General features: G+C 62.8%; 1 protein-coding gene across 3 annotated transcripts; it reads left to right on the top strand.

Annotated features, from left to right (window-relative positions):
• Positions 1–1809: 1809 nt before the first annotated feature.
• On the top strand, positions 1810–22707 carry SNX33 (sorting nexin 33). Of its 3 annotated transcripts, none has more exons than XM_072809736.1 (3): positions 1810–4034; positions 9644–9849; positions 14045–22707. In XM_072809736.1, exons 1-3 carry the CDS (start codon positions 2561–2563, stop codon positions 14225–14227), a joined length of 1863 nt encoding a protein of 620 aa, XP_072665837.1. In that variant the 5' UTR covers positions 1810–2560; the 3' UTR covers positions 14228–22707. The 3 variants fall into 3 exon arrangements, with proteins under 3 accessions (XP_072665837.1, XP_072665838.1, XP_072665839.1); XM_072809737.1 differs by lacking the exon at positions 14045–22707 and adding an exon at positions 10648–11249 and having other exon boundaries at positions 1815–4034; XM_072809738.1 differs by lacking the exon at positions 14045–22707 and having other exon boundaries at positions 1817–4034; positions 9644–11249.
• The last annotated feature ends 2569 nt before the right edge of the window (positions 22708–25276 follow it).

The following is a 25276-nucleotide window of genomic DNA, read 5'->3' on the forward strand; positions in this document are numbered from 1 at the left end:
TTGGTCCTTGCTCCACCCAGGCTGGGATAGGTGCCCTCCCAGGCACATTTCGTGGCACTGGTCCCGCTGAGTAGGGAGTTACCTGCCTACCTCTCCTGACTTCTGGAAGGTAGGGACGACATCTTATCTTTGTAGCCCAGGGGGCCTGATAGAGAATGATAACTCTGTGAACGCTCCTTTGAGTGCACGACTGAATGCATGAGCTCGACCCAGGACAGATAAATCACAGGGGGAGGGGGGGGGGGCGGCTGCACACCTGAGAGGGCACACTCCTGCGGGTTGTGTCCTAATCCCCAGGGCCGAGCGTGGCACGTGGCACCTGGCGCCCAGTGCCCAGAGTGCTCCAGGTGGGCTGGCCAAGGCTCCAGTGCCCCTTGCCTGTCTGCAGGCCCGCGCACACCACCCTGCCCCCTTGCTCTGCTCGCTGCTCACGCCACAGAAAATCCAGTCCCGGGGCGGCACAGGGCACCCCGGAACGGGGCGTGCCTAAGCTTGTCCCCTGTGGCTACATACCTAGGGTCTTGTCCTTCCCTCCAAAGGAGGTCTCCCGCGGCAGGGGTGCTCCCAGCCTGGTGGCTACGGGATCGGAGCCTCAAGCTTCTTCCCAGAGGGCGCTGCTAGCTCGGGGGCTAGCTCACCCTGCCCCCCCCCCCACCAGCGATCCCCAGGCTGCGCCCCGGCCCAGTTTCGCCCAGTCTCGCCCGAGTGGGGGTGGAGGAGCAGGGGGACGGGAGAGCGGCGGCGGCGGCGGTCGGGCGCCCTCCCTCGGCCCCTCCCTGGGGCTCGGCCGCCGCGGCCTCCCCGCCAGCCCTCACTTTGCAAACTTTCGGACTTTTCCTCCACTGCGTCGAGGGGAAGGCGGCGGCTGACGGAGCCCCGGGGGCGAGGCGGCGGCGGGGGGGACTCTAGGCGCTCCGGCCAGGGGTCCCCGCGCGGGGGGCTCCTGGAGGCTCGGGCCCCTAACCTCGGCGGGTCGGGGAGCGAGCGCGAGCGCGGGGGGCCGGGGGAGGGGGTCCCCGCGGGGTGGGGGTGCTCCAGGAGCTCCGGCGAGGGGTCCCCGCGGGGTGGGGGTGCTCCAGGAGCTCCGGCGAGGGGTCCCCGCGGGGTGGGGGTGCTCCAGGCGCTCGGGCGAGGGGTCCCCGCGGGGTGGGGGTGCTCCAGGCTCTCGGGCGAGGGGTCCCCGCGGGGTGGGGGTGCTCCAGGCGCTCGGGCGAGGGGTCCCCGCGGGGTGGGGGTGCTCCAGGAGCTCCGGCGAGGGGTCCCCGCGGGGTGGGGGTGCTCCAGGAGCTCCGGCGAGGGGTCCCCGCGGGGTGGGGGTGCTCCAGGCTCTCCGGCGAGGGGTCCCCGCGGGGTGGGGGTGCTCCAGGCGCGCGGGCCCCTAACCTCGGCGGGTCGGGGCGGGCGCGGGGGCCGGCGGGGGGGCGGAGCCGGGCCAAAGCGCCGCGGAGTTCGCCCGAGTCCCGGCCGCCGCTCCTCCCTCCCGCCTCTTCCCACCCCGCGCCGCCCCCTCGGCTCTTCCCTCCTCTCTCCGGACGCCGCCTCCCGGAATCCCTTTTCTCTGTTGTTTTGGAGCTAGGTCCTCGCTGGCGGCGCCGAGGGGCCGCGGGCGCGCGACGCGGAGGCGGGCGGGGGCACGGGCCGGGGCAGTGGCCGCCGCCCCCCGGGGACCCCGGCCGCGCGGACCCGGAGCGCCACCGACCCCGCGCACTGCCGCCCCGGGGCGCGCCCTCCGGCTCCCGCGGCGGGGTGACCCCGGGCCGGGCTCGGACTCCGAGCGGGCCCGCAAGTGCTGCGGAGCCGGCGGACAAAAGAGGCCGCTCAGCTGGTGGCCAGAAGTGCCGGGGCGCCTCGTCGCGCCCCCTCCGTCCTCGGAGTCGGGGGCTCGGGCGGGGAGGGCGCCGGGGTCGCCGAGGTGGCGGCCTGTTGTGTAAGCCTCAGTGCTTGTTTCCCCCCCGCCCGGCTCGTTGTGAAGCCGGACACATCCACCCTTGGACTGGATTCAAGAGGCTGCTGTTTTCTCCATGCTCCTCTTGGATTTTCTGGATTTTTGAAAGCCCAGTGGCCCCGGAGGAGGAAGAGGAAGGAGGAAGGAGCAGATCTGCAGAGGAATGTGAGAGCCTCCCCGGCGGAGAAGCCAGGAGCCGAGCCGGGAGCCAGAGCTGCCTGGGTTTCTGCAGCCGCGGTCTGGGGGTGACTCGCTTCTATTTCAGAACATTGTTCCAGTGGAAAGTGTCAAGTTCTTGCCCTCTCCGAGCTGGTTTCTCCGAGTCACTTGACTTTTCTTCTGCAAGTGGGAGGAAGGAGAGGGTGCCGGGTCTGGGCTGCCGGGGAGGAGGGAAGGAGGACCGTGGACATGATCCCTCTCTGCTCGCAGGAGTGTGTCGGAGACTTAATAGGGCAGGCGAAGGGCCGAGGACATCGCGTTGAATAGGGGGAGGCTACCCAGCGTCTGGGGGTGCCAAGACCCCAGCTCCGGAGCTAAGAGACTGAGCTGCTGCGACAGGCCCGAGCTCCGTCCTGGCCAGGACCCGGCCCTCCTCCCTCTCCCGCTGGGCCAGCCATGGCGCTGAAAGGCCGAGCCCTCTACGACTTCCGCAGCGAGAACAAGGAGGAAATCACCATCCATCAGGACGAGGACCTGGTCATCTTCAGTGAGACCTCGCTGGACGGCTGGCTGCAGGGCCAGAACAGCCGCGGCGAGACCGGGCTCTTCCCTGCCTCCTACGTGGAGATCATCCGCTGCGGCGCCGGCTCCAGCCCTGCCGACTACCCCGGCAGCCCAGGCCCTCTGGGCACGCAGGTGAGCTCGTATGACGGCTCCGGCTCCGGCGTGGCCAGCCCTCCCAGGAGCGCCGGGGGCAGCGGCTTCCTCTCCCACCAGGGCAGCTTCGAGGAGGACGATGATGATGACTGGGATGACTGGGACGATGGATGCACAGTGGTGGAGGAGCCTCGGGCTGGCGGGCTGGGCACCAACGGGCACCCCCCTCTCAACCTCTCGTACCCCGGTGCCTACCCCAGCCAGCACATGGCCTTCCGGCCCAAGCCGGCCCTGGAGCGGCAGGACAGCCTGGCGTCTGCCAAGCGCGGCAGCGTGGTGGGGCGCAACCTCAACCGCTTCTCGTGCTTCGTTCGCTCCGGAGTGGAGGCCTTCATCCTGGGTGACGTGCCCATGATGGCCAAGATTGCGGAGACGTACTCCATTGAAATGGGCCCTCGTGGCCCCCAGTGGAAGGCCAACCCCCACCCGTTCGCCTGCTCAGTGGAGGACCCCACCAAACAGACCAAATTCAAGGGCATCAAAAGCTACATCTCCTACAAGCTCACGCCTACCCACGCCGGCTCGCCGGTCTACCGGCGCTACAAACACTTTGACTGGCTTTACAACCGCCTGCTGCACAAGTTCACGGTCATCTCGGTGCCCCACCTGCCGGAGAAGCAGGCCACTGGCCGCTTTGAGGAAGACTTCATCGAGAAGCGGAAGCGCCGGCTCATCCTCTGGATGGACCACATGACGAGCCACCCAGTGCTGTCCCAGTATGAGGGCTTCCAGCACTTCCTCAGCTGCCTGGACGCCAAGCAGTGGAAGATGGGCAAGCGCAGGGCGGAGAAGGATGAGATGGTGGGTGCCAGCTTCCTGCTCACCTTCCAGATCCCCACGGAGCACCAGGACCTGCAAGATGTGGAGGACCGTGTGGACACCTTCAAGGCCTTCAGCAAGAAGATGGACGACAGCGTGCTGCAGCTCAGCACCGTGGCGTCGGAGCTGGTGCGCAAGCACGTGGGGGGCTTCCGCAAGGAGTTCCAGAAGCTGGGCAATGCCTTCCAGGCCATCAGTCATGCCTTCCAGATGGACCCCCCCTTCAGCTCTGAGGCTCTCAACAGCGCCATTTCTCACACGGGCCGCACCTATGAAGCTGTGGGTGAGATGTTCGCCGAGCAGCCCAAGAATGACCTCTTCCAGATGCTCGACACGCTGTCCCTCTACCAGGGCCTGCTCTCAAATTTCCCTGACATCATCCACCTGCAGAAAGGTAAGAGCCACCGTGGGCGGGACACCCTCGCGGAGTCCGCGCTCTGCTGGGCACCGGGGATGTGAGGATGGCCGAGGGCAGGGGGCAGCCCACCTAGTCTTCCTGCCTCGTCCCTTCGTCCCCCCGTGTGTCGGGCACCTGCTGCCCGGCAGCTGCTAGTCTAGGTGCCCGGGTGCTGTCGTGGGCGGCTCTGGTCCCTGGCCTCACGGTGCTCGCTGCTTTACCTTTTGTCGTCTGTTTCTTTGTGCATCGTTCATGTTTCCCGTCTCTGTCTCATTTGCTCATCTACGCATCACGCGCTGAGCGTGAGTCTGGGAACACGGAGATGACTGGGGCCCAGGCCTTGCTCTTGAGAAGCCCACAGGCCCGTGGGGGACATGGACACAGATAACAGGAGCACAGAGTGCGGCCTGTCTTCCCACTCCTCTGCAGCTCCTGGTGGCCTCCGAGCCTGTTCTTCCCACCCGACACCCTATCTGTGTGCGGGAGGCTCCCGTCCCCATTTTGCAGATGAAGGAGCTGGTGTCCACAGAAGGGTGGCTGCACAGAGAGGCCGTGTCCTGGCTGAGACTGTCCCTTCCTCCTGCGCCTCCCCGAGGACATGAGAACACGTCCATCCGTGTTGGCTAATTCCCAAGCCCAGCTGTGTTTTCAGTTCTCAGGGCCCCCCCACCCCGTCCGTGGGGGCAGAGGCAGGATGGGCCTCTGTCTGTCACTGTTGGGCTGTCAAGGAACTGCCAGGGAAGTGACTCATCCCGGGTCACCTAGGGGTGCCCGGGCTCGTCCAGGGGAGGAATGAGGGTTCGGGGCACTACCCTCCTGGCCCATCCAACTTCCCCCCCTTCCTGAACCTGGCTTCTCTTGCCTGAGCAGTGAGTTAGGGGCGGACCTGGCAGGTGGCTGAGTCCCGGGGACAACAGGCAGGGCAGATGTCAGGAGAGAGGTGTGGTCCTCCCTGGGGCTGCAGGGCCCTGCAGGGCGTGGGGCTGGCTCCCTGGCCCCTAGGCCCTGAAGTCAGGCCTGGCTTCGCAGAGTTTTCCTCTGGGTGGGGCACGGAGGCAGACTCTGGACTGAGCCTGGGGGGACAGCAGACGCCACCGGCTGCCTCGGTGTGCAGGAGAGCCGGGAGTAAGCCAGCCCTCCTCTTCTTTACCAGGAGGGTGCCTTCTAGAATTCTCCATCTCCCAGGCTCCTTTCTCCCCTCGCCTTCTCTTCCTCCTTCCCTTCCCTGCCCTTTTATCTCACCTCCATGTTCCTGTCCTCCTCCTTTCCCTCTTCTTTCAGCCTCAGGAGACACCAGCCCTGCGTTGAGTTTTGGCTGTGTCCCCAGTTTGCTGTGCACTCCCGGGAAGTGCCTTCCCCTCTCCGGGCCTTGGTTTCCTGATCTAGAAAACAAGGGAGGGGAGAGCGGGTGCACTCCCACGAGGGAGACTCCTGGGGGGATCTGGTGAGACCGAGTGATGCATTAGAGCGCCCCGAGCTCTGGGCGGGGTACGCGGGGTGGCCTGCCCGCTGGCCGGTGCGACAGGTGTGTGCCAACAGGTGTGTGCCGGGCGGAAGTGTGCGGGGCCTGGGAAAGCTGGTTCAACCAGCTTGGATGGCGTGTTTCTGTGGGCGGTGGCGGGAAGCGGGGCGCGCGGGGGCAGAAGACGCCGGCCCGGGGCCCCCAGGGTTGCCTTGCCGGGGAAGAAGTGAGGCCGCGGCCCTTCTGACTCCGGCTGACACGGAGCTGCGACGTCCCCCGTTGCAGACTGAGGCTTCCCCGGCCGGCTGTCCCGTGGGCTGCTGCGTCCTCGCTGGCAGAGGTGGGGTCCCCCCCACAAGGCCGCCCCCCCCACCCTGAGGGCCGCCCCCCCCCCGCCCTGAGGGCCCCTCCGGGCCGCTCCCCCCCAGGGCCCCCCCCCAGAGCCCCTCCCCACCGGGGCTTGCGGTCCCTGCGGCTGGGCCTCTGGCGGACCCAGAGCTGGCGGGTCTGGGGGTCCCCGCCAGATGGGGGCCGTGGGGCTGCGGGCTGGCTGTGTGCGGGGGCCCTTCCTCGGAGGAAGGAGCGGGGAAGCTGGGCCTCAGGTCTCCAAAGTTCTGTCTGTCCATCCAGACGCCTGAAAGATGGCAAGTGTGTGGCGGCGGCCCTGGGAGGAAGGAGGCGGGAGGCTTCGGTGGGGCCAGGAGGCCGGTTGGGACAGATGCTGCCCCTGAGATGACCGAGGGGCTCTTACGCCTCAGGGTCCCCCTTGGTAAGGTGGATCATGGAGTTGGCTTGGCACCAAGATGAAGCCACAGTCTGTCTGTCCGCCGGCACCACGCCTGGAGCTCAGTCTGGGGGTCTCCTCGGAGAAGAGGGATTGTAGAAGTCGCCAGTCTTGGGGGTGCCAGGGGCCCCAGGAATAGTCACCCTGGGACAAAGGGAAACGGTGTGCGTCCAGGGCCCACCCTGAGAGCCAGCCAAGGCAGGGGAATGACCGTGGTTCCCTGCATTTTACGGGGTGCAGTGAGGTGGGATGATGGGCAGGAACTGGGGCCCAGGGGTGTCTGACTGCACAGCTGTGCCAGACAGATGGGGTGAGGAGCTCCCCAAGGGATGGGTGCACGGGAGAGACGAGGGAGGCTGGGTGCCCTGGCACCACTAACTCGGCTGGCAGGCCTGGTGGGCTGGCGGCAGCCCAGGGCTGCAGAACGCACCTGCAGTGGCCATGGGACTCCCAGGCTGGCCAAGGCACAATGTCCCCTGCAGGACCAGTGCCTGGGGGACAAGTGGGTCTGAACTCTGTGCTCTGGGCCATCGTCTCATCCTCCCTCCACCTCCCCTCCTAGGCTTCCGTAAGCAAAGAGAACCCTAACCAGCCACTACCAGCTGGTGCTTGCTGTGACTGAGAAGCAGTCTGCACACGTCACCTGTAGCATCTCGGGCCCTTATTCCGTCAGGTGCTGTCCTAAGTACTCCATGCAGATGAGCTCGAGGGAACCTTAACTATGTTATAGGGCGGGCGGCACCATCGTCCTGTGTTCCAGATATGGAGACTCAGAAGCACTGTCGCACTGAGAGCAGTTGCCAGTAACATCAGACCTGGTCTAGCCTGTCCCGTTTGACAGCTGGGTGACCTTTAGCCCAGGCAAGAGCAGTGGCTTGCTGCAGGTGACACAGCTGGGGCCAGGACTCAGACTTCTCACCCCTGACCTCAGAGAGGCAGGGACGAGATGGATTGAGCTTAGGGAATATGCCTGGGACCCTGGGGCTCTGGGACACCAACCTCCTTTCCTGGTTCCTAGGATCCAGTCTATAGGACACCTGCCAGGGCCGAGGCTCCTTTGGGTCCCGAGCTCTCAGGTCCAGTCCTACACAGAGTGTTAGGGGGGGCGCTGGACAGGCCTGAGCCCTGACTCCCGGCCTGTCTCTGGGGTACGTTAATGTTAGCTGGTCCCAGCCCCAGATCTGAGTCACAGGGTGGAGAGGTGATGAGGAGCAGGGTGGGACCTCTGCTTTCCCCCGCCCCCCACAGCTTCTATCCCCTGTCCCTGGCCCCCTGCCTGTCTGTGGATACCTAGCAGTTGCAATAGGTTCACTTCTATTATCTGGGCCTCTGTTTCCTCATCAACAAAAGGAGCCTTTCCTTCTTCCGAGCCAGAAAAGCCCTCTTGGATACAGATCCATCCCCACCGCACCCTGAGTTTTTAGGCAGATGGAATCCAAGCTAGTTAGTGGCTCCCCTTCAGGTAGGTTCTTTGTCCGTTATCTGGGGACCCGACACAAATAGGGTGACCTGGGTGACCTGGCATGGGCTCCATGCAGTAGGCATGGTATCCGCCCCCCAGCTGTGGAGGGTTACCTCTGCCCCAGGCATCCCCTATGTATGGGGCACGGCAGAGGCTGGGGGCCCCTAGGCAGGCCTTCCCGGACAGGGCCTCAGTTTTCTCTGTACAAGGTGGGGGGTGGGCATCTGGCCTTTAGGACCTCTTTAGCCCTGAAGTCTCTTGTTGGGTCCTCGTGCTGGGCCTTGGGCTGATCTCTCTTTTGCTGCCCAGACCTGGGCAGTTGGGATGAAACAGGAGGCAGGAGGTGGTTTGAGGAAGGCGGCAGGACTGTGTGGGTGCAGAGCTGGTGAGTGCAGAGCTCTCTTGAGAGCTGTGTGAGCGGCCCCGGAGAGTCCGCAGACTCATGTCTGTCTGCCCCAGATGCCCCCGTTAGGCCCTTGCTGGCCATTTTGGGTGCTGCTCCTTCTAAAGGCCTCGGGAGTTATTTCCAACATATAGAGCCCTGGGCCTGGCACCGTAAATGACCAAGAAAAGGATCTTGAACGCATCGGACACCTTGAGTGAGAGTAGAAGGGGCACATCTTGAAGGCCCCGCCGCGCTGTTGGGGGGTGTCGTCCGGCTCGCCCCGCCTTCCTACGGCCTCTCTCCGCTTTGCGCAGTGGGGTCCCTACAGCCCGCGAGGAGCACCCGCCCGACGCAGGCAAGCCGCCCCCCTCCCGGCAGCGGCGCCCACCGCCTTCGATGCAGTCAGTCAAGTGCCTGTTAGTTCAGAGCTGAAATCCATTCACAACTGCTTGCTGATTCATTCAGACTCTTCTAAATTGGGTCCCCTGCCCAGGATCGTCCTCCGCCCCCCATCTGTCACCCGCTTGTTACCGGGCCCCCTCGGTCCCTTTCGGCTGGCGTGAGGAGGGGCAGACCTGTTCGTGGGGAGACCCACACAAAGGAGGATAGCAGGTGCTGTTTCAGAATCAGCAGTGTAATGGGGGTGGGGGCACCGTGGCGAGGGGCTGGGAACCCCACCTAGGGGCGCCGCAGGGGGCTCTCGTGTGGAGGAGGGGCCTGAGTCTGGCTGGGGGCCTTAAATCATGCATAGAGACCTAGCAGGCTGAGATGTGGCAGGAGGCACAGGCACAGGGCGAGTCTGACGAACGTGGGGTCGGTGTGGGAGGGGTGCACGGGCAGCCTGCGGAGGGCCCCCGGCTAGGCAGGTGGGCGGGGACCTCCGTCTGCAGGCAGCAGGGGGCCAGGGAGGGTCTGGAGCTTTGGGTGCCTGGGGTGGCTGTCCTTTAGGTACTGTGGGGCGGCTCTCAGAGGCTGGGCCTGAGCGGGAGCCCCTTGGGGGCCTGTTGCAGCAGGGCAGCGGGGAACGGGGTGAATCAGCTGGGCAGACGCGGCCCTCGCTCTCCCGTGGGCTAGGCCTGGTCCGGGCGCTGCAGGCCTTGAGCTCACAGGCCAGAGCAGGCAGGCAGAGCAACCGCAGGCTGGTAAGAGCTGGGGCGGGTGGAGGCCCCGGGAACACGGGAGGCGCCCCGTGCAGAGGGGGCTCGGGAAGGCTTTCTGGAGGAGCTGATGTCTGAGCTGATTAGGAGCCAGTGTGAGAGCCGAGGCCTGGGTTGGGGAAGGACAGCCCCGTCCTGGACCTCGGGTCAGCCCGCAGGGCAGTGACGGGCTGTGGTTGTGGGCTGCTGGCAGTGCCCCGGGTTGGGAGGGAGGATGTGCCAAAGGTGAGGGTTGGGGGATGTCCTGGTGGAGACATCCAGGTGGCTGTTACCGAGGGGGCTCACGGAGGGTAGAGGGCGCAAATGCGGGAGACCAGAGCCCTAACTTCCCTTGTCCTCCACTGTACCTGTGCCAGGCGCCTTCGCCAAGGTGAAGGAGAGCCAACGCATGAGTGACGAGGGCCGCATGGCGCAGGACGAGGCAGATGGCATTCGTAGGCGCTGCCGCGTGGTGGGCTTCGCCCTGCAGGCCGAAATGAACCACTTCCACCAGCGCCGCGAACTCGACTTCAAGCACATGATGCAGAACTACCTGCGCCAGCAGATCCTCTTCTACCAGCGGGTAGGCCAGCAGCTGGAGAAGACGCTGCGCATGTATGACAACCTCTGATCATGTGTACCCGGCCCCCACCCTGCACCCGGGCCTGGTCGCTGCAGTGCACTCTGCTCTCTAGACCTCCCACAACTAGTAGGCTGGGAGGGTCGGGCGGGCTCTGGAGGAGTCATGGGTCCCCCTGGGGAAGTCCCTCAGCCCTTCGAGGTAGGGGCACGGCAGGGGTGAGATCGGGGTTGGGAACCTTCTAGGCCGAGGCCTGGGCTGCTGGTCAGTCGCTTGAGGACAGGCCACGGTCTTAGCCTCCCCTAGAACCCACAGTACTTGCTCGCCTGGCCGCCACCCCCTCGCTCACTCAGTAGGTCCCGGGGCCCGCTCGGCCCTGTGTCACATGCTGGGTAACAGGGCTGCGACATGCCTGCCCTCAGGGAGTCAAGGTGGGCTCCGACACAGAAACAGACAAGGGCAAGACGCAGGGACTGATGATAAACAAAGGCCTCCTGGAAGCGTAAAGAAAGAGCCACTCATTCCGCTGGCCAGGGAAGGCTCCAGAGAGTAGGTGACATGTGCGTAGTGTCTTGGAGAATGACAAGGACCTGCCTGACAGTGAAGGGGGACAGTAGATTGGGTGCAGGAGAGTGGGGGCATTCAGAGGAGAGGAATAGTGTGTGAAGACATGAAAACACCCCCTCTTCTCTCCCTTATCTCCCCAAGTCAGCTTGATGCCCCTTGGTGGGGATTGTGGCCTCGTAGACGGGAGGGATCTTCCTCCCATTTCCCTGTCCCTGCCTTACCTTGTCCCCCCAGGAGGAGCTGCGAGCCAACTCCCTCCCGACTCCCCTGCACCTGCTGAGCCTCCACTCGCCCTTGGTTAGGGGACCATGCAGCATCTTTTCCCTGGGCTCAAGGTGCTGAGACAAGCCACTGACCCCGGGACCCCGGTGGCACCTTTCTGGAGAGGACACCCAGAAGTTACCAGATATTTGAGTTCACCAGCAACAGCTCTCCACATTCCGAGCAGGCTCGGGCTCCAGGCTTCCAAGGTCCTTGGCCCCAGTGAATCCTGGGATCCTTCCTATTGCACAGAGGGAAGGTCAAGGGAAAAAGACAGGGTCTGGCTTGCCCACTGCCCCAGTAGTCCTGGGCCCACACGCCCATGGCCAGCCTCACTGTGATGTCAGCCCCGGCTCCCTCCCCAGCCAGCGTGTGCTGTCTCCCACCCATGTTTACATCCTTAAGGGGGCTGCTCCCCACCCCCCAGGCCAGGGTGTGGGCCACCGGGCTTGGGGGAACTGACAGGTGCCACTGCTGGCCTCCCCAGGAGGTCATGGCCACTCCTGGCTCCTGCTGCTTCAATCTTTTATCTTTCTTGTTTTCTTGATAAACCTTTTGCAATGAAGACAACAACAGCATGGCTTTTTTTGTTTGTTTGGATCCCAAAGGGATTTAGGGTGGGGGGAAGGATGAAATCCTGAGTGTCCCTGGGAGCTATTAGACCATGAGGTCTCGGTGAGCACAAAACCTCTGAACTTGGGTGGGGGGCACTGTGCTTCTGGCAGGTGCTAGCTGGGGAGCTGGAGGTGGGCCCCGGCTGGACACATGCTTCCCAGCCCTCACTCAGTCTCATATGGGTGGAGTCCTGCTGGGAGTTCGAGGGCTGCTGAGCAAGAGCGCGGAGGCCAGGCTCCAGGACAGTCTCCCCGACGGGGCTCTTCTCCCTGGGCGGGGGCCCCCAGAAAACCCTGCTCCAGGAGAGGTGGGAGGGGCTCGGAGCCCGTGTCCTTCCCCAGGCGGTCCAGGGCACCCAGTTCCTGGTGGCTTCTGTGATGGAGACTGAGGAGAACCCTTCCCCGCAGGCTGGGCCCTCAGTGGGGTCCCAGTTAGGATGGGCGGGAGCCCGTTCCCGCGCAGGAGGGAGGGGTAGCTGGGAAAACCTTGGCTGTCTTTCAGGGCCAGGGGGGCCGGTGGAGGGTAGGGCTGGCAGGGTCTGGGCATCAGAGGACGCGGTGACCAGGCCTGGGGCCAGGGCCTGGAGCAGCGAGCGGGCTGAGGAACGGCGGGTGCGGTGGGGAAGGGCCGCCAAGCCTCCCGGTTCAGGGCAGAGCATCCTCAGAGGACCTTCTGGAACAGGCCCTTGGCCCTGGGTCAAAATTAGGTCAGCTTTGGGACTTTCTGTGGAATTCCCCTCCCTCCTCCCGGCCCTCCTTCCTTTATTTTCCACCACCCACCCACCCAAGGACCTTCCTGCCCGAACCTCTCCTCCGCTCTGGCCTCCAGGTGGCCTTCTGCGGCCCTCCTCGCGGTGGGGCAGTCTCCTCACGGAGGGCTGAGGGGTGCTGGGCATGGCTTGCGTATCCCGTAGCGCCTGGACAGTCCCCCGGGAGTGGCGTTGCCCTCTCGTGTCCCTTCCTGGGGGGGCAGGAGTCACTGCCCGGGCTCCGGCCTCAGGTGAGGGAGGTGGTCTGACACTTGACGCAGAAGGGCCTGCGGCCTAGAAGAGTCTCGAAGTGAAGTCTGGGGACTGGCCGGGTCTGTGGCATCGGGGCCGTGCAGCCCGGGGCAGGCTCCTGCACCGGTGCCGTCCCCTGGGGTTGCTGCAGGTCTTGGGGGCAGCTGGCCGGGGCCCCTCTGGAGGGGCGTGCGGGGCATCCCGGCCACGGTGGGCCTGCCGGCTGCCTCCCTGCTTGCCAGGCGGGTGTTCCGGGCTGACCGGGCCCCGCGGCCTCCAGAACGCCCCGCCCTCCCCCCAGCTCCGAGGGGTGGAAAGCATGGCCTCTTCCTGCCCGGGCCAGTATCGGGACCTGGGGTGGAGGTGACCCGAATCTCTGATGCCCAGTCCTGGCCCAGCCGCAGAAGGAGTCTGCTTTGTGGCCACACGAGGGGGTGGGGGCGGAGGGCAGCCCGGGCGCCCGGGGGTGGGGGGAATCACCGTGCCACCTGCTACGGCTGCACCACGACCAGAGGGGTGGCCGGCAGCCGGGTCGCCCCAGAGCCTGCTCAGCACCACTCCTCCATCCAGTGGCACCGCTGTACCGCCCTCCACACGTCCACATGGTCACAGAGAGGGCCACCCAGCCCCAAGCTGCACAGCCACATGCAGCCACACACCCTGCAGGGGGACATAGGCCACACCTGGCCGTCTGCACTCAGAGGCACGGTCCTGTGCTCAGAGAGTGCACTCCCGGCCACGGCACCGTCCACACACGTGTCATCCCTTCACTGGTCACACCGTGTCCTCACTCATGACTTCGTCCCGGTCCTACCTGCACAGAGTGGCACACACACACACACACACACTCAGACGCACAGCCACAAGTCACACATGCTCATAGCAAATGTGTTACACGTGGACCTGCTTCTAGCCTGCACCTGTAGCACCTCCTGGCATCAGCCATCATCTGCCACTGGCACTGTCCAGGCGGGGAACCTGAGGTCCAGGGAGAGGTGGCAGCTGGCTGTGTCACCCAGTGAGGCCAGAGGATGTTGAAGGGCCTGAGCCCAGCTCCCAGGACCTCTGCGGCCGGTCCCAGGGCCAGTCCCCACTGCCTCGGCAGGCCCCTGGCTGAACCACCCGACAAAGCTCATGCAGCTCCGGTCTGTCCAGCCAGAGCTGAGGCCGCGGCGTCTGTGTGAGCAGGAGCCAGGACACAGTGGGCAGGCCCAGGCCTGGGCGGGAGGAACATTCCTGCACCATCTCCTCCCCAAGCATGCGAGGACCGGGCCCGCCCTGCCTGCCTGCCCGCTGACTCAGGCCTCCAGGAGCCAAGCCCGCTTGTCCCCAACCCCCCCAGTCTGCTTCCATTCCAGTTCTGCTCCAGGATGGCTCCGGGGGCTGGGCTGGCGACGAGGAGCCCTGGCGAAAGCCGTGGAGAGAGATGACAATCGCCTCCCCCAGATGGAGCTCAGCAGGGCTCGTCGTGCAGCCTGGTCCCAGGGTTCAGGATGGTTTAACACAAGCCTTTTTTTCCCCTTGGTTCTGTTTTGTTAGTCAAGCCCCAGTGCAGTCTGGGCTGTTGAAAAAGCCTTTTTGGTCCTCCCGGCAGCCCTGGTAGGCATCATTGTTCCATTTTACAGACGAAAGGACTGAGGCTTGGCTGGGGGCGGGGATGGGCCCGACCCATGATCACACAGTGAGACAGGGCGGAGCTGGACTCGAACCCAGCTCCCTGACATCTTTCCTCAAAGTCTCGATTGACTCACTTAGGTCCGAATGGAAAGGGGCCGCAAGAGCTCTGCTCCGGAGGTGACGGAATGGAAGGCTGGCAAACGCGGAGGGCTGGCGGGTGGGGCGAGTCCTGCCGCCCCAGGGACGAAGAGGCTGACGACAGCCCTACGCGGTGGCCGCGGCCTTGACCCGGGATCGCCCCTTACAAAGGAACGTATGTGAGCGGCGTCGCCTCATTTCTCTGCGACTGACCAGAATTTCTGGGTTGCGTTCTCACGGCCTCACGTGGTTCAAGAGGAATCCCAAATCAGTTTGGGGCCCCTCCTTTCTTAGGGGGTGCATTTAAGTTTTGGGGGGATGGCACATTTGGAGAGGGTGGGCGGGGCTCCGGCTCTTTGAATTTTAGAAGCTGAATCCCACAGCCCGTCACACACACACACACACACACACACACATAAAACTGTGCCTCTTTCCGCCTCAAAGGCTATTCAGATACACCTGTTTCAGTTGGCTTCGGTTCATTACTTGGCAATGCCTTGTCTGGCAGATATTTACATTTTATTAATTTTGATTTTGTCTTTTTGTATCTTGCTACTTTTTTTTTTTTTTTTGCCCCCTGCAAATGTTGTTGTGGGTTCTTGCAGATTCCTGGAGCGTGGCATGGGGCCTGTGGGACCCACCATGGTCCTAGGTTAGCACTGGACCCTTTGGCCATCGTACCCTTATTCTCTTTCTTCCTACCGTCTGCTCCTTAGGTCCCCATCCTGACGCGTCTGTGGGTCTGGCCTTAGTTCTGTTTTGAGCACGTAGGCCCCCCTCAATCATCCCTATACCTGTAGACCTCAGGGAACCTCAGGGAACTGCCAAAAGTCCCTTCTGTGGCCTGTGGTCCCCCCAGGACTCATGGCCAGCATTCCATAGCCCCCAGCACATGCTCAAGCACAAGAAGCTCTGGGAGGCTCTAGAGGTCCTATGCAACCCTTTGTCATCTGGGGTCTGGCTGCCGCCTCGGGGCTCTACCTGGGAAGGGGCCCAGGTCCTGGCAGCTCCTGGATCTCCCAGCCTCTGGGGCTTCTGCACTCTCTCGGCACCCGCAGCACCGCGGCAAACACTGGGCAGCGAGTATTTCGCAACCAGTCTGCATGCAAGAGATTATCAACATCATTTTACAGAGCAGGAAGTGGGGCCCTGCAAGGGAGGTGCTAGAGTGGCCGAGCTGGTGTAGGATAGTACCCAGGTCAGGGTCGCCCCAGCTGGGAGGCAAATCGTTGGTGCCTGAGGTAGGACTTGGCCTCCTGGAGGCACGTGGAGCCTCTTCTGGGCTGCCCTGGTCTCCCTTGCTGCTATTTTGGCAGGAATGTGATGGGCGGGGGCAGCGGGAAGCTCCCCTAGACAGCCCTGCTGCCCCCAGAGAGCAACAAGCCCCCTGTTTCCTTTCTCTCCACCACCCAGAGGCAGGGCCCTGGTATTGGCTGCAGTGGCTGAGCCCTGGTGCGAATCCTACCCTACATGTACTTGGGATGTTCTGGGAATATTTTCTTAATTGCTTCATGCTTCCATTTCTCTATTTGTAACAGGAGGTCCAGATGGCTCTTAGGAGGATTACGTGAGCGAAACACATCGGCTGGACAGTGCCTGCACGTGGCAGGTGTTCAGTAAGGAGGAGCTGGGATACCAGCCTCTTAGCAGAGCCTTAGAGCAGCCCCAGAGAAAGGCTGGGCCGAGAGTATTGTTACCCCACTTGATAAGTGAGAAAACTGAGTGAGTGAGTGAGCCCTCGAAGGCCACACAGTGGGTAGGTGGCAGGGCTGGGCCGGGGACTAGGCCCCTGACCTCCTCCAGACCTTGAGCCTTGCCCCGTGGTGCCACCATGACTTCACAGGGAGCGGACCCCTTGGGGCTTCCTGGCCGTCACGGTAGTTGTCAGTCCAGGGGCGGGGAGTCCATCGGGCCATTCACTGGCTGTCACATACACCGTGAGTGTGCAGGAGAGAATGGCCCGAGAGTTCAGAGATGCAGGTTCGTGGTAGGCCTTCCCCGGGTAGATTCGGGGACCTCAGGCAAGGCCACTACTCAGTCTTAGTTTTCCTCAACCGATTTGACGGTTGTCACGGTTATACTGGGGCATGAGTTCACGAGTGTGGGCACAGGGCTGCTCCGGGTGGGCCGCACCCTCAAAGCCACACAGGCTGGCAAGGGGCGGGGGGGTCCCAGCACGACGGCTCAGGCTGAACGGCTGCTACATGGTACTACATGCTGGGTGTCGGGCTCAGTGACTCCCCCGAGTTATCTTGTCCCCAGGTGCCTGCAAGGTGAGAGTGACTGCCAACGTTTCCCAGCACACAGAGGCTCAGAGGCACAGAGTCACCTGTGCAAGGCCGTGCGGCTGCTCCGCGCACGGAGGCTGAGGTCTCCTGGGCACAGAGCCGTGCCCTTCCAAGGCTGACAGGCTGGGCAAGGTGGGGGCAGCTGTCCTGCCTCGGAGTGACGCACGAGTGCTGGGAATGGAGGGGAGCGCGGAGACGGGCGGCCAGTGGCAGGTATTGGCCGGCGGTGGCTGCGTGCCTTCGGGTCAGCAGGTGGAAGGGCAGAGGGCTTGGCCCGCAGAGAGCGCCGAGCAAATATTTGTTGACTGATAATTTTCTGTAGGGCCTCAGGCTGGAGTGTGGGAGCAGGATCGGCCTTGGAGGAGAGGGCCGGGCACAGAAACCAGGAGTGGGGGTGAAGCACAAGACACAGGCGTCTGCAAAGGAACTGAGTCAGGAGCCTCCTTGCTTGAGGGGCCAGCGTGGGGGGCGAGAGTGAGGCTGGGTAGGGAAATGCTAGGACGGGGTCTGGGGAGTGGCGAGGCTGCGTTGAAGAGGATGGGGGGCCCTGGCCCAGGGCTGCCATGTGGGGTCGGGTGCGCGGGGGGAGTGGGGTCTGTGCCCGTGCCTGGCATCCCAGAGTGCACGCACCTGCCCGTGTGGCCGCTGAGCTCCGGGCACTGTGTGGCCTTGTGCTTGTGTGCGGGTCCCCGGGTGGAACTCTGTCCCCACAGGCATTGAGCCACCTGTGCTTTTCCCTGTGCTCCCTGTGGAAGAGGCCGCACCCCTGGCCCTGAGGCTCAGGGCCACACTTGCAGTCGCGCTGAGCTCCTTTCTCTCACAGTCCACGTCCGTCCCTGAGAAAAGCCTTGTTAGCTCCTCCAAAGCCACCCGTGTCACCGTCTCCGTGCCGGGCCCAGGCCACCGCCGTGCCAGTCTGGGCAACTGCCGCGGCCTTCAACCTGTTCTGCTTTCCTGACCAGCCCCTGCTGGTCCAACAGGGGTCAGGGTGATCTTTTAAGACCGTATTCTGGGGGCGCCTGGGGGGCTCAGTCCATAAGTGTCAGCCTTCGACTCAGGCCCTGATCCCGGGGTCCTGGGACCGAGCCCCACGTTGGGCTCCCTGCTCAGCCGAGCGTCTGCTTCTCCCTCTGCGCCTCCCCCCAACTTGTGCGTGTGCTCTTTCGATAACATCTTGAAAAAAAAAAAAAAAAAAAAGACTATTCTAAATCCAATCGTGTCTGACCCTGCTTTCAACCTCTAGGGCTTCCTGCCTCCGAGGGCCTGTTCTGATGGCACCTTGGACCCCTGTCCCTTGGTTGCAGAATTCCAGACCCGCTGTACTCGTGGCCACTCCTCACGTGAGCCCAGCATGCTTATACCTCAGGGCCTTTGCATTTGCCGGCCCTTTGGGTTTGGAATGGTCTTCCTCTCCGATGTTTGTGTGCTTCGAACCTCAGTTAATTCAGGCCATTGCTTAAGATGTCACCTCTTTGGAGAAGCCTCTGACCATCTAGAGTCTTCCCCGTCCTGGTCCCCTCGCCACGCCATATGTTCTTCCTTTTATTACCAACTGATAACTGTATACATGTATATTTCTTTTTTAAAAATTTTTAAAAATTTGTTTATTCATGAGAGACAGACACACACAGAGGCAGAGGTACAGGCAGAGGGAGGAGTAGGCTCCATGCAGGGAGCCCAACCTGGGACTCGATCCTGGGTCTCCAGGATCACGCCCTGGGCCGAAGGCGGCGCTAAACCGCTGAGCCACCCAGGGGTCCCCTACCTGTATATTTCAAACAAACACAAAAATAGAGAAACTAGTAGGTTCCCCTGTGTCCGTATGTCAGCTTCAGCAATGGGTAACCCTGGCCAATGTATTTACTCCCCACGTCCTTTGCTTCCGGCAAACTCCAGGCATCACACGTTCTCATCTGCAAATAAGTGCTTCTGTGCAAAAGTTAGATTTCAAATATATCTGTTAGGAAGCAGCCTCGGGGGAGCTGGTGCCCGTCTCGCTGGTGCCGTGGCTCCGGGGCCCAGCATGGTGCCTGGCTCACACGGCCAGCGGGGGCGTGTGCGGGGCTGTGGCTCAGATCTCTGGGGACGGTGGCGTGTGGGCTGTGGTTTGCACAGGCTGGCCGCCGTCAGGGCATCCGAACACGCCGAGTGCGCTGCCGCGGTCCTGCGAATACGCGGCGCGTGTGCGTGTGTGCGCGTGTGCACGTCGCTGCAGCAGCTGGTGGCTGAAAGCGCGCTTCCTCCCTGACACCATCTCCCACACACCCAGAATCCGGGGACTGGCTCTTGCAGGGCGCGTGAGAGAGGGTGGGAAGGATGCAAGCTCCAGCCCCCGCTCACTCCTCCAGGGGGCCGCTCCGAGGCCAGGGTGGCCTTCCCGGCTCGGAGGCTGTGCCAGCCCAGGCGCCAGCAGGCCGCCTCCTCCCGCCCTGGCCCCGAAGCCCCGCCCAGCTGGGTGGCACTAGCCGGGGGAGGCGGTGGTATTCCCACTGGGCTGACTCCTCACGCTGCCTGGGTGATCCCCGTCTTGAAGCCGCTCAAACTGGGGGGGCACCTGGGCACAGAGTCCTGGCCAGTGCGGAAGAACTTGCTCCTAGCCCCGCAGCAGCTGGACTCCAGGGGGCTACTCCCCGTCAGACCCGGAGTTCCACAGGAGCTTCTCGGCCTGCTCCCCGAGCCCCGGTCCGCTCCAGGGCTCGTCTCCTCGTCCCTCTGGCCCCACGTCTCCTTGGCCCTGCCCTCGTGTCCGCTTTAAGCTTGGCACTCCCTGTCCTTCCCTCGCCGGGAAGCCCCCGTGTCCTGGGCACCCCTAGGCCCACCCTGCCTCCCGCCCTGCCCTCCTCCACCCGCCAGGCAGGTTCCCTGCGGTCAAGGCTCCACCGCGCGGAGGTCCGGATCAGTGGGGGTGGGTGGAGGAAGGGAGGTGCCAGCTTCTAGCCAGAACTCGACCCCTCCTACGCACCTCAGTCTCCCTGCCAGAGCCCAGCAGAGGAGAGTGCCTTGTTGCCCCTCTTGGGGGGTGGGGGAGGGAGGATGCATTCGGCCCTCCAGGACCCAGCGCTTACTATGCGCCAGGCTCTGTGATGGCTGTAATAAATTGTAGTAATAACAATAATGTCAATTTGAACATTTATTAAGCTTCTATAATATGCCGGGCAATTCAATAATAACCACCATTATGGCAGTGCTGATAATAATAGTCAGCATTTATTGAGCATTTACTATGTGCCTGGTGCTGTTCTAAGAGCTTTGCCACAACACTGACCCTTTGGAAAGCAGCCTCGGTCGGTCGCACTGCTTCCACGGGGTCTGATTCAGGTGCGGGGCGGTGGGGGTGGGGGGACGCTGACCAATCTCGTACCATTCAGGGCACCAGTGACGACAGGAGGCGGGGCTGGGGGCAGAAAGCAGCTCTCCCAGGCCTGGCTCTGTGCTTTCCAGGGTCGCACGTCCCATCCACAGGGGGGTGGACTTGTCCAAGCTCCTCGGGCAGACGCAATCACCATTGGTGCCCTCCCTCCTTTAGTTTATGGGTTTTATCCCCAGACTGAGGTTCTCAGGGCAGCTCATGGGGCAGAGGGGCTGAAGTCCGGGGGCCTGGAACCTTCCGGGGTCCACAGGCCCCACCCCAGTTGCCTAGTCCAGGAGCCGCGCCCACAGGGCAACCCTTTAGCAGGGCTGACTCAGGAGGAGGCCTTCGCCCTGACTCACAGCCTTCCAGGAGTGCTCGGCTCCAGCAGCCTCACCCCCTGCCTGCTTGCTCAACAGTCCTGTAGAAAATGCTCCACCTTCTCCAACAAGACCCAACAGGGTTCTCCCTGCTGCTCTCTGGTTCTTGGGAGGTCTGTGCCCCGGCCAGCCTGTCTGGCATCCCTGGATCTCACACACTTGCCCTGATGCCTCTCTAGGGGCTGGAATCTCAGTGCCGAAAGATGCATCTTGGGCATCCAGAAGGGTTTTGAGCTTCCAGGAGGTCTGCTGTGTGACTGTGAAGGTCCCCTTCACTCCTCTAAGGATGGCACCCAGACCTCTGATTGAATGCAGGGTCCTCTGGGTCAGGTAAAGGTGGAGCACCTGGGGCTCAGCTCTGCTGCTGCCCCTGAAGGTTGGCATCAGGTGAGGCCTCCGGTAGTTAGAGCAGCTGGCACAGTGGCCTGGGGCTCCTGGAGGCTCTGAGGAGGAGCTGTCGGCCGGGGAAGCCTGAGTGTAAGGGGGTCTGGGTTGTCTCCTCCTCCTGTCCCATGGAATCAGTGTGATCCCATAGGGGGTGGGCTCCCACATACAGTGTGGTCACAATGTTCTGTCCAGGTGCTTCTGAGCAGCTAGGCCCCAGGTATCTGGCAGGAGAGCATCACAGGTGAGTACAGAGGAAGAGAGGGGTGAGTGCTGAAGAGCCTGGCAGGGACAGACTGCTCCTTAGAAACTTAGGACTTGGGGTCAGGCCTACCAGGGCCCTGGAAGGGGTCTGGGGGCCAGAGCAGCAGTTGGGAGCCGTGCTAGCACCCCTGGGGATGAGGGAAGCCAGGATACGGGGTCTGGGGGGATTGATGGTTAGAGACCCCTTAGACTGCGGGAAGGGAGGGGCTGTATTCTGGCAAGAGATGTTTACTGGACATCTGCTATGTACGTAGCCCTGGGTCTGGCTGGACAATGCCCTGATGGGCACAGAGCATTGAACTATGGGTATTGCTGGGGACTCGGCCACCTGGGAGGGGAGGGCGGTTAGGGGCCGCCAAGGCACTCACGGCACCAGGGCTGGGGGAGGCAGCATTTGTTCTGGGGGCCAGAAGGGACAGTCGGTGGTCCAGCCTCTCTTCCTTCCCACCCCTCTGCAGGACAGGACAGGACAGGACAGGGTGCTCTCGGAAGCCCCTCCCCTCCTTGTTGGCCAGGCCTGGGCAGTGGCCTGACAGGCAGCTCCTTTCCCCCTCCTCTGCTGGCTGCTGCTGCTCTACTGTGGGGGGCACCCGCTGCACTTACTGGGAACCTTGGCTGCACCCCTCCTCTGGCCCCCCCCTGCAGGTACAGCCCGGACAGGTGGGGAGGGAGGGACCAACTGCACTGCAGAAGGCAGGGTGGTAGGGGGCTCCCGCCCTCTCCAAGGAACTGGTCTTTGGGAGGTAAGGAAGGGAGCGGGCTTCTTCTGCAGACCCTCCCCACTGGATCAGACCTGGCTACCAGCCTCGTCCTCTGCTTCCCTCTTGCCCTCAGTGGAGGCCCCTAGAGCAGGAACCCCCACAGCAGAACCCTATCCCCCAAATCTGCAGGGGCTATAGGGACCTCAGAAGAGTGTGGGGAAGAAGGACGGACAGCTCGCACTGGCAGACAGAGCTCTGGCCCTGGATCACCGGGTCTGACCTCCTTGTAGCTCTGTCACTGACTTACTATGATCTTGGCCCGGTCCCTGCCTCTCGCAGCTCCGTTTCTTCAATTAGAGGTCAAGGGGGAGGACTTAAGTCCATGTGTCTTAAACTCTACTGTTTGTTAAAATGCAGAGTCTGATTCAGCAGATCTGGCGTGAGGCCTGAGAGACCTCATTTCATTTCCTTTCTTTCTTTCTTTTTTTTTTTTTAAGGATTTTATTTTTAAGTAATCTCTCCACTTAAGGTGGGGCTCGAACTCACAACCCTGCGATCGAGTCGCATGCCCATCCGACTAGCCAGCCGGGTGTCCCAGGAGTTCTTATTTCTAAAAGTTCCCGTGATGCTCCTGGTCCATGGACTGCACTTTGAGCAACAAAGCCTTTGACAACCCATCTAGTTTGGGCCTTCAGGACCCAGAGACTGGGTCGCTTGAGCCCTCTGTGACCTCACGAGGCCTTGGTATTAGCTCTAGGCTTTGGGCTAACAGAGCTGGGAGTGCCCAGGTTGGAGGGCATGGGAGCCCCTCAAGCCCCCCGCTGAGGCTGTGTTTGGGTAGGAAAGTCCCTTGTTGGCCACTGGTTGATTTAACCAAGAGTTACTTTTGTCTTTAGGGGGTCCTGCGACCTCTGCATTGTGACGGAGCGCAGCACAACCCACACTTATCCTGCTGGCCCTCTGAGGCTGTGGCTTGCTTTTTTTTTAGAGAGAGAGGGAGCATGTGTGGAGGCGGAAGAGCAGAGGGAGAGGGAGAGAATCTTAACCCCGGGCTCCGTGCTCGGTGTGGAGCCTGACTTGGGGCTTGATCTCACACCCTGACATCATGACCTGAGCCGAAATCCAGAGTTGGATGCTTACCTGACTGAGCCACCCGGGTGCCCCTGCGGAGCTGGCGTCCTTAATGAGTTAGACACTGTACCTCGGGACGCACAGGCGCTGGCCAGGAGGGAGGGGGCATGCTCAGCATCAGCAGCCGCGTGGCTGCCCCACAGCGAGAAGACCCAGCACTCTCAGAGCCAGCTGCCTTCCCACTCCGGGCCTCTCTCAGCGGCCAGCTGGCATGCCTGGGTTAGGGCACACACCACGGGGTGCTCGTTACCCACGGGCGCGTCTGGGTGGACTCGGTGGGTTGGGGGTGCATCTCCCCCAGCATCTTTGGGCATAGGATCCCCTCGCCAATGCCCGCCTAATCCTAGCAGTAACTGTACAGGGATGGCGCTGACCAGGAGAGACTCGGCTAGGAGGGGGCTGTGGGGACAGGGGTCCAGCAGGTCAGGTTCCCATCCTGGCTCCATCCAAGGCTTCCTCCCGTGTTCTGGCAAGGAGCAGGACCTGCCCAGAGAAGTCTGGGGGCTGCCCCGGTGCCTCCACTCCTTTAGGGACCTGAATCTGCAGGGCCCAGAGGAAGATGCCAGTGCCCTGGCACTTCCCCCCCAGTCGGGAGAGGTGGAGCAGGGGCGGGGGAGAGATCCAGTTCTCTGGCTTCCTATTGGAGGCGGATGGTTCTGGCTCCGTGGGTTTCACAGCTGCCATAGCAACTCCACTTAAAGGGCCAGCTCCTAGTACGAGGAGGGGGGCTCACAGGGAGCCCCTTCGTTAGCATCTAAGAGGCTCAAGTGTTTAGGGTGGTGGGCAGGACTTCCAAGACCTGGGCCCTCCCTACCCTGTTCCCCGCACCCCTCCTGCTGTAGTTCCACTTCTTGGCTCTGCTGAGGTCGGGCTGGGTCTCCGGATGGTCAAGGACTCCCACCTAGCCTTCGGCTCCACGCGGCCAGCTCTGCGGACTGCGGGCCACGAGTGAGGAGTACTTGTGTCCGAAGTTTGTGTGTACCTGCATACGTGTGCGTGTACGAATGGCATAGGCGGGCGTTTATGTCTGAAGGTCTAAAGGTACCCAGCCGTGCAGAAGTGCAGTGTGTGTGTGTGTGTGTGTGTGTGTGTGTGTAAGAGGGTCAGCGGCTCCCAGACATCCCTAAACACTGTGCACAGGTTGGGCTCCTCTCTCCGTGCCTGGGAGGAGACGGCTTCTTAGAGTGAGGGGCAGCGGTTATTTGGCAGAGCGGATAGCAATCCCGTTAGGCCCTGGAAGCGCATCTGAAGCCTGCGAGGGATTTACGGAAATTGAGCCCCACGTTTGGAGTGGGATCCAAGGCCGCTGTTCCGGTGAAAGACCCCGTCCCCGGTCCTCGCGGAGCCGCGTGCACGGCGCCCTACGTGCCAGCCCCGTCCAGCACGGCCGCAGGGAGCCGGAGCAGTGTCAGCCTGTGCCAGCTCCCTTGGGAGGGGGTGGCTGCGCTGGGCCAACAGAGAGGGTGTCGTCAGTCCCGGGGGGGGGGGGGGCGGGGGGGGTGGAAACCGGAGATGAGGCCAGATCCTGCCTGGCGGGTCTGTCACCCGGGTCTCTGCTTACACTCCCGGGGAAACTAGTCGCCCTGGTGGAGACTGGTGCCAGATACTGGGGCCCTAGGATCCGGCCCCAACGGCCCCAAGCTCCAGGAGCACATGGGGTGTGGTACGGAGACGTCCTTGGCAGGGCCCCCTGCATGAGGCTGGCCCCAGGGGTGCCGGGGAGCCTAGGCTGTAGCAGGCAGCCAGGCCAGGATTTCAAGCCGCCCCATCTACGGGGACCCCTGGCCGCGGTCTCTGGGGGCCGGCTCTTCGGTGTGGCAAGAAGAGTCGGCTGGGCCCTGAGGTCTGGTCTGTTCTAAGGGCTGCCCCGTGGCGTGGCTGGACAACACCCGACCCGCTCTGATTCTCGGCCTGCCCTTGGTCCTCCGGGGCCCTCTGAGCAGTGATATATACCGCGATGCGTGACCTGCCCAAATCCTGTGAGCAGAGGAGGGCCTCGGGGGATGCCGAGATGTGAAGGGGGTGCTGGGAAGCTTCCTGGCAGGGCACGCTAGGGGCAGCACAGGGGGTAGAGGGAATTTCCTCTCTTGCCCTAGTTCCTGGTTCAGATGTTACAGATAGAGGCACCGGTCAGCTGTCAGGGGCTGGCTGGGGCTCTCCACCCCCAATCTGACGTGCTCAGGCCCTGGGCTCCCGACCCCAGAGCTCAGACACCTCCCATGCTGCTTTTCCCCTGAGGACTTCAGCTTCCTGCTGGTGCGGGATCATCTGGGATCCAGAATCTGTCCTTCTTGCCCACAACCCTCAAAGGAAGAGGGGCAGGAGGTGGTGGCTCTTTAGCAGCTCGTAGAGGGTCGTCTGGGGACCCTGTATCTCAAACCCATCTCCAGCCAGATGATGGCCTCTCGGGACAGTGGGGTTTTCAGAGTCCTTGCTGCTTACCCTACCTTGGAGAAGGAGCACCCTCGGTCTTGTTGTGGGGGTGGAGAGCAATAGAAATCTTCCTTGTGAACACGTCCGGGGAGCCAAGGGAAGGCACCTGTGGCGGTCCCCGCAGCCTCCCCCACACACCAGGTCCCAGCCGTGGGATCCCTTCGTCCCCCTCAGTCTCCTGACCTTTGCTGCTCCAATCTCTTGAGAGGTAGGTGGAAAGGGTCGAGGCTGTGGAGGCCAAAACTCGGGCCAAGAAATCTGTGCCCGGGACACGGAATACATCTCCTGATTTCATGGTTTCT

This window comes from Canis lupus, chromosome 32 (assembly GCF_048164855.1).
Source record: "Canis lupus baileyi chromosome 32, mCanLup2.hap1, whole genome shotgun sequence".
Taxonomy (NCBI): Eukaryota; Metazoa; Chordata; class Mammalia; order Carnivora; family Canidae; genus Canis; species Canis lupus.

Excerpts from the sequence above, each read along its gene's own strand:
- SNX33 (XM_072809736.1), top strand. The coding sequence starts at position 2,561 with ATGGCGCTGAAAGGCCGAGCCCTCTACGACTTCCGCAGCGAGAACAAG. Across the intron at positions 4,035-9,643 it reads CATCATCCACCTGCAGAAAG|GCGCCTTCGCCAAGGTGAAG; the intron begins GTAAGAGCCACC and ends TACCTGTGCCAG. Across the intron at positions 9,850-14,044 it reads AGATCCTCTTCTACCAGCGG|GTCCGAATGGAAAGGGGCCG; the intron begins GTAGGCCAGCAG and ends TGACTCACTTAG.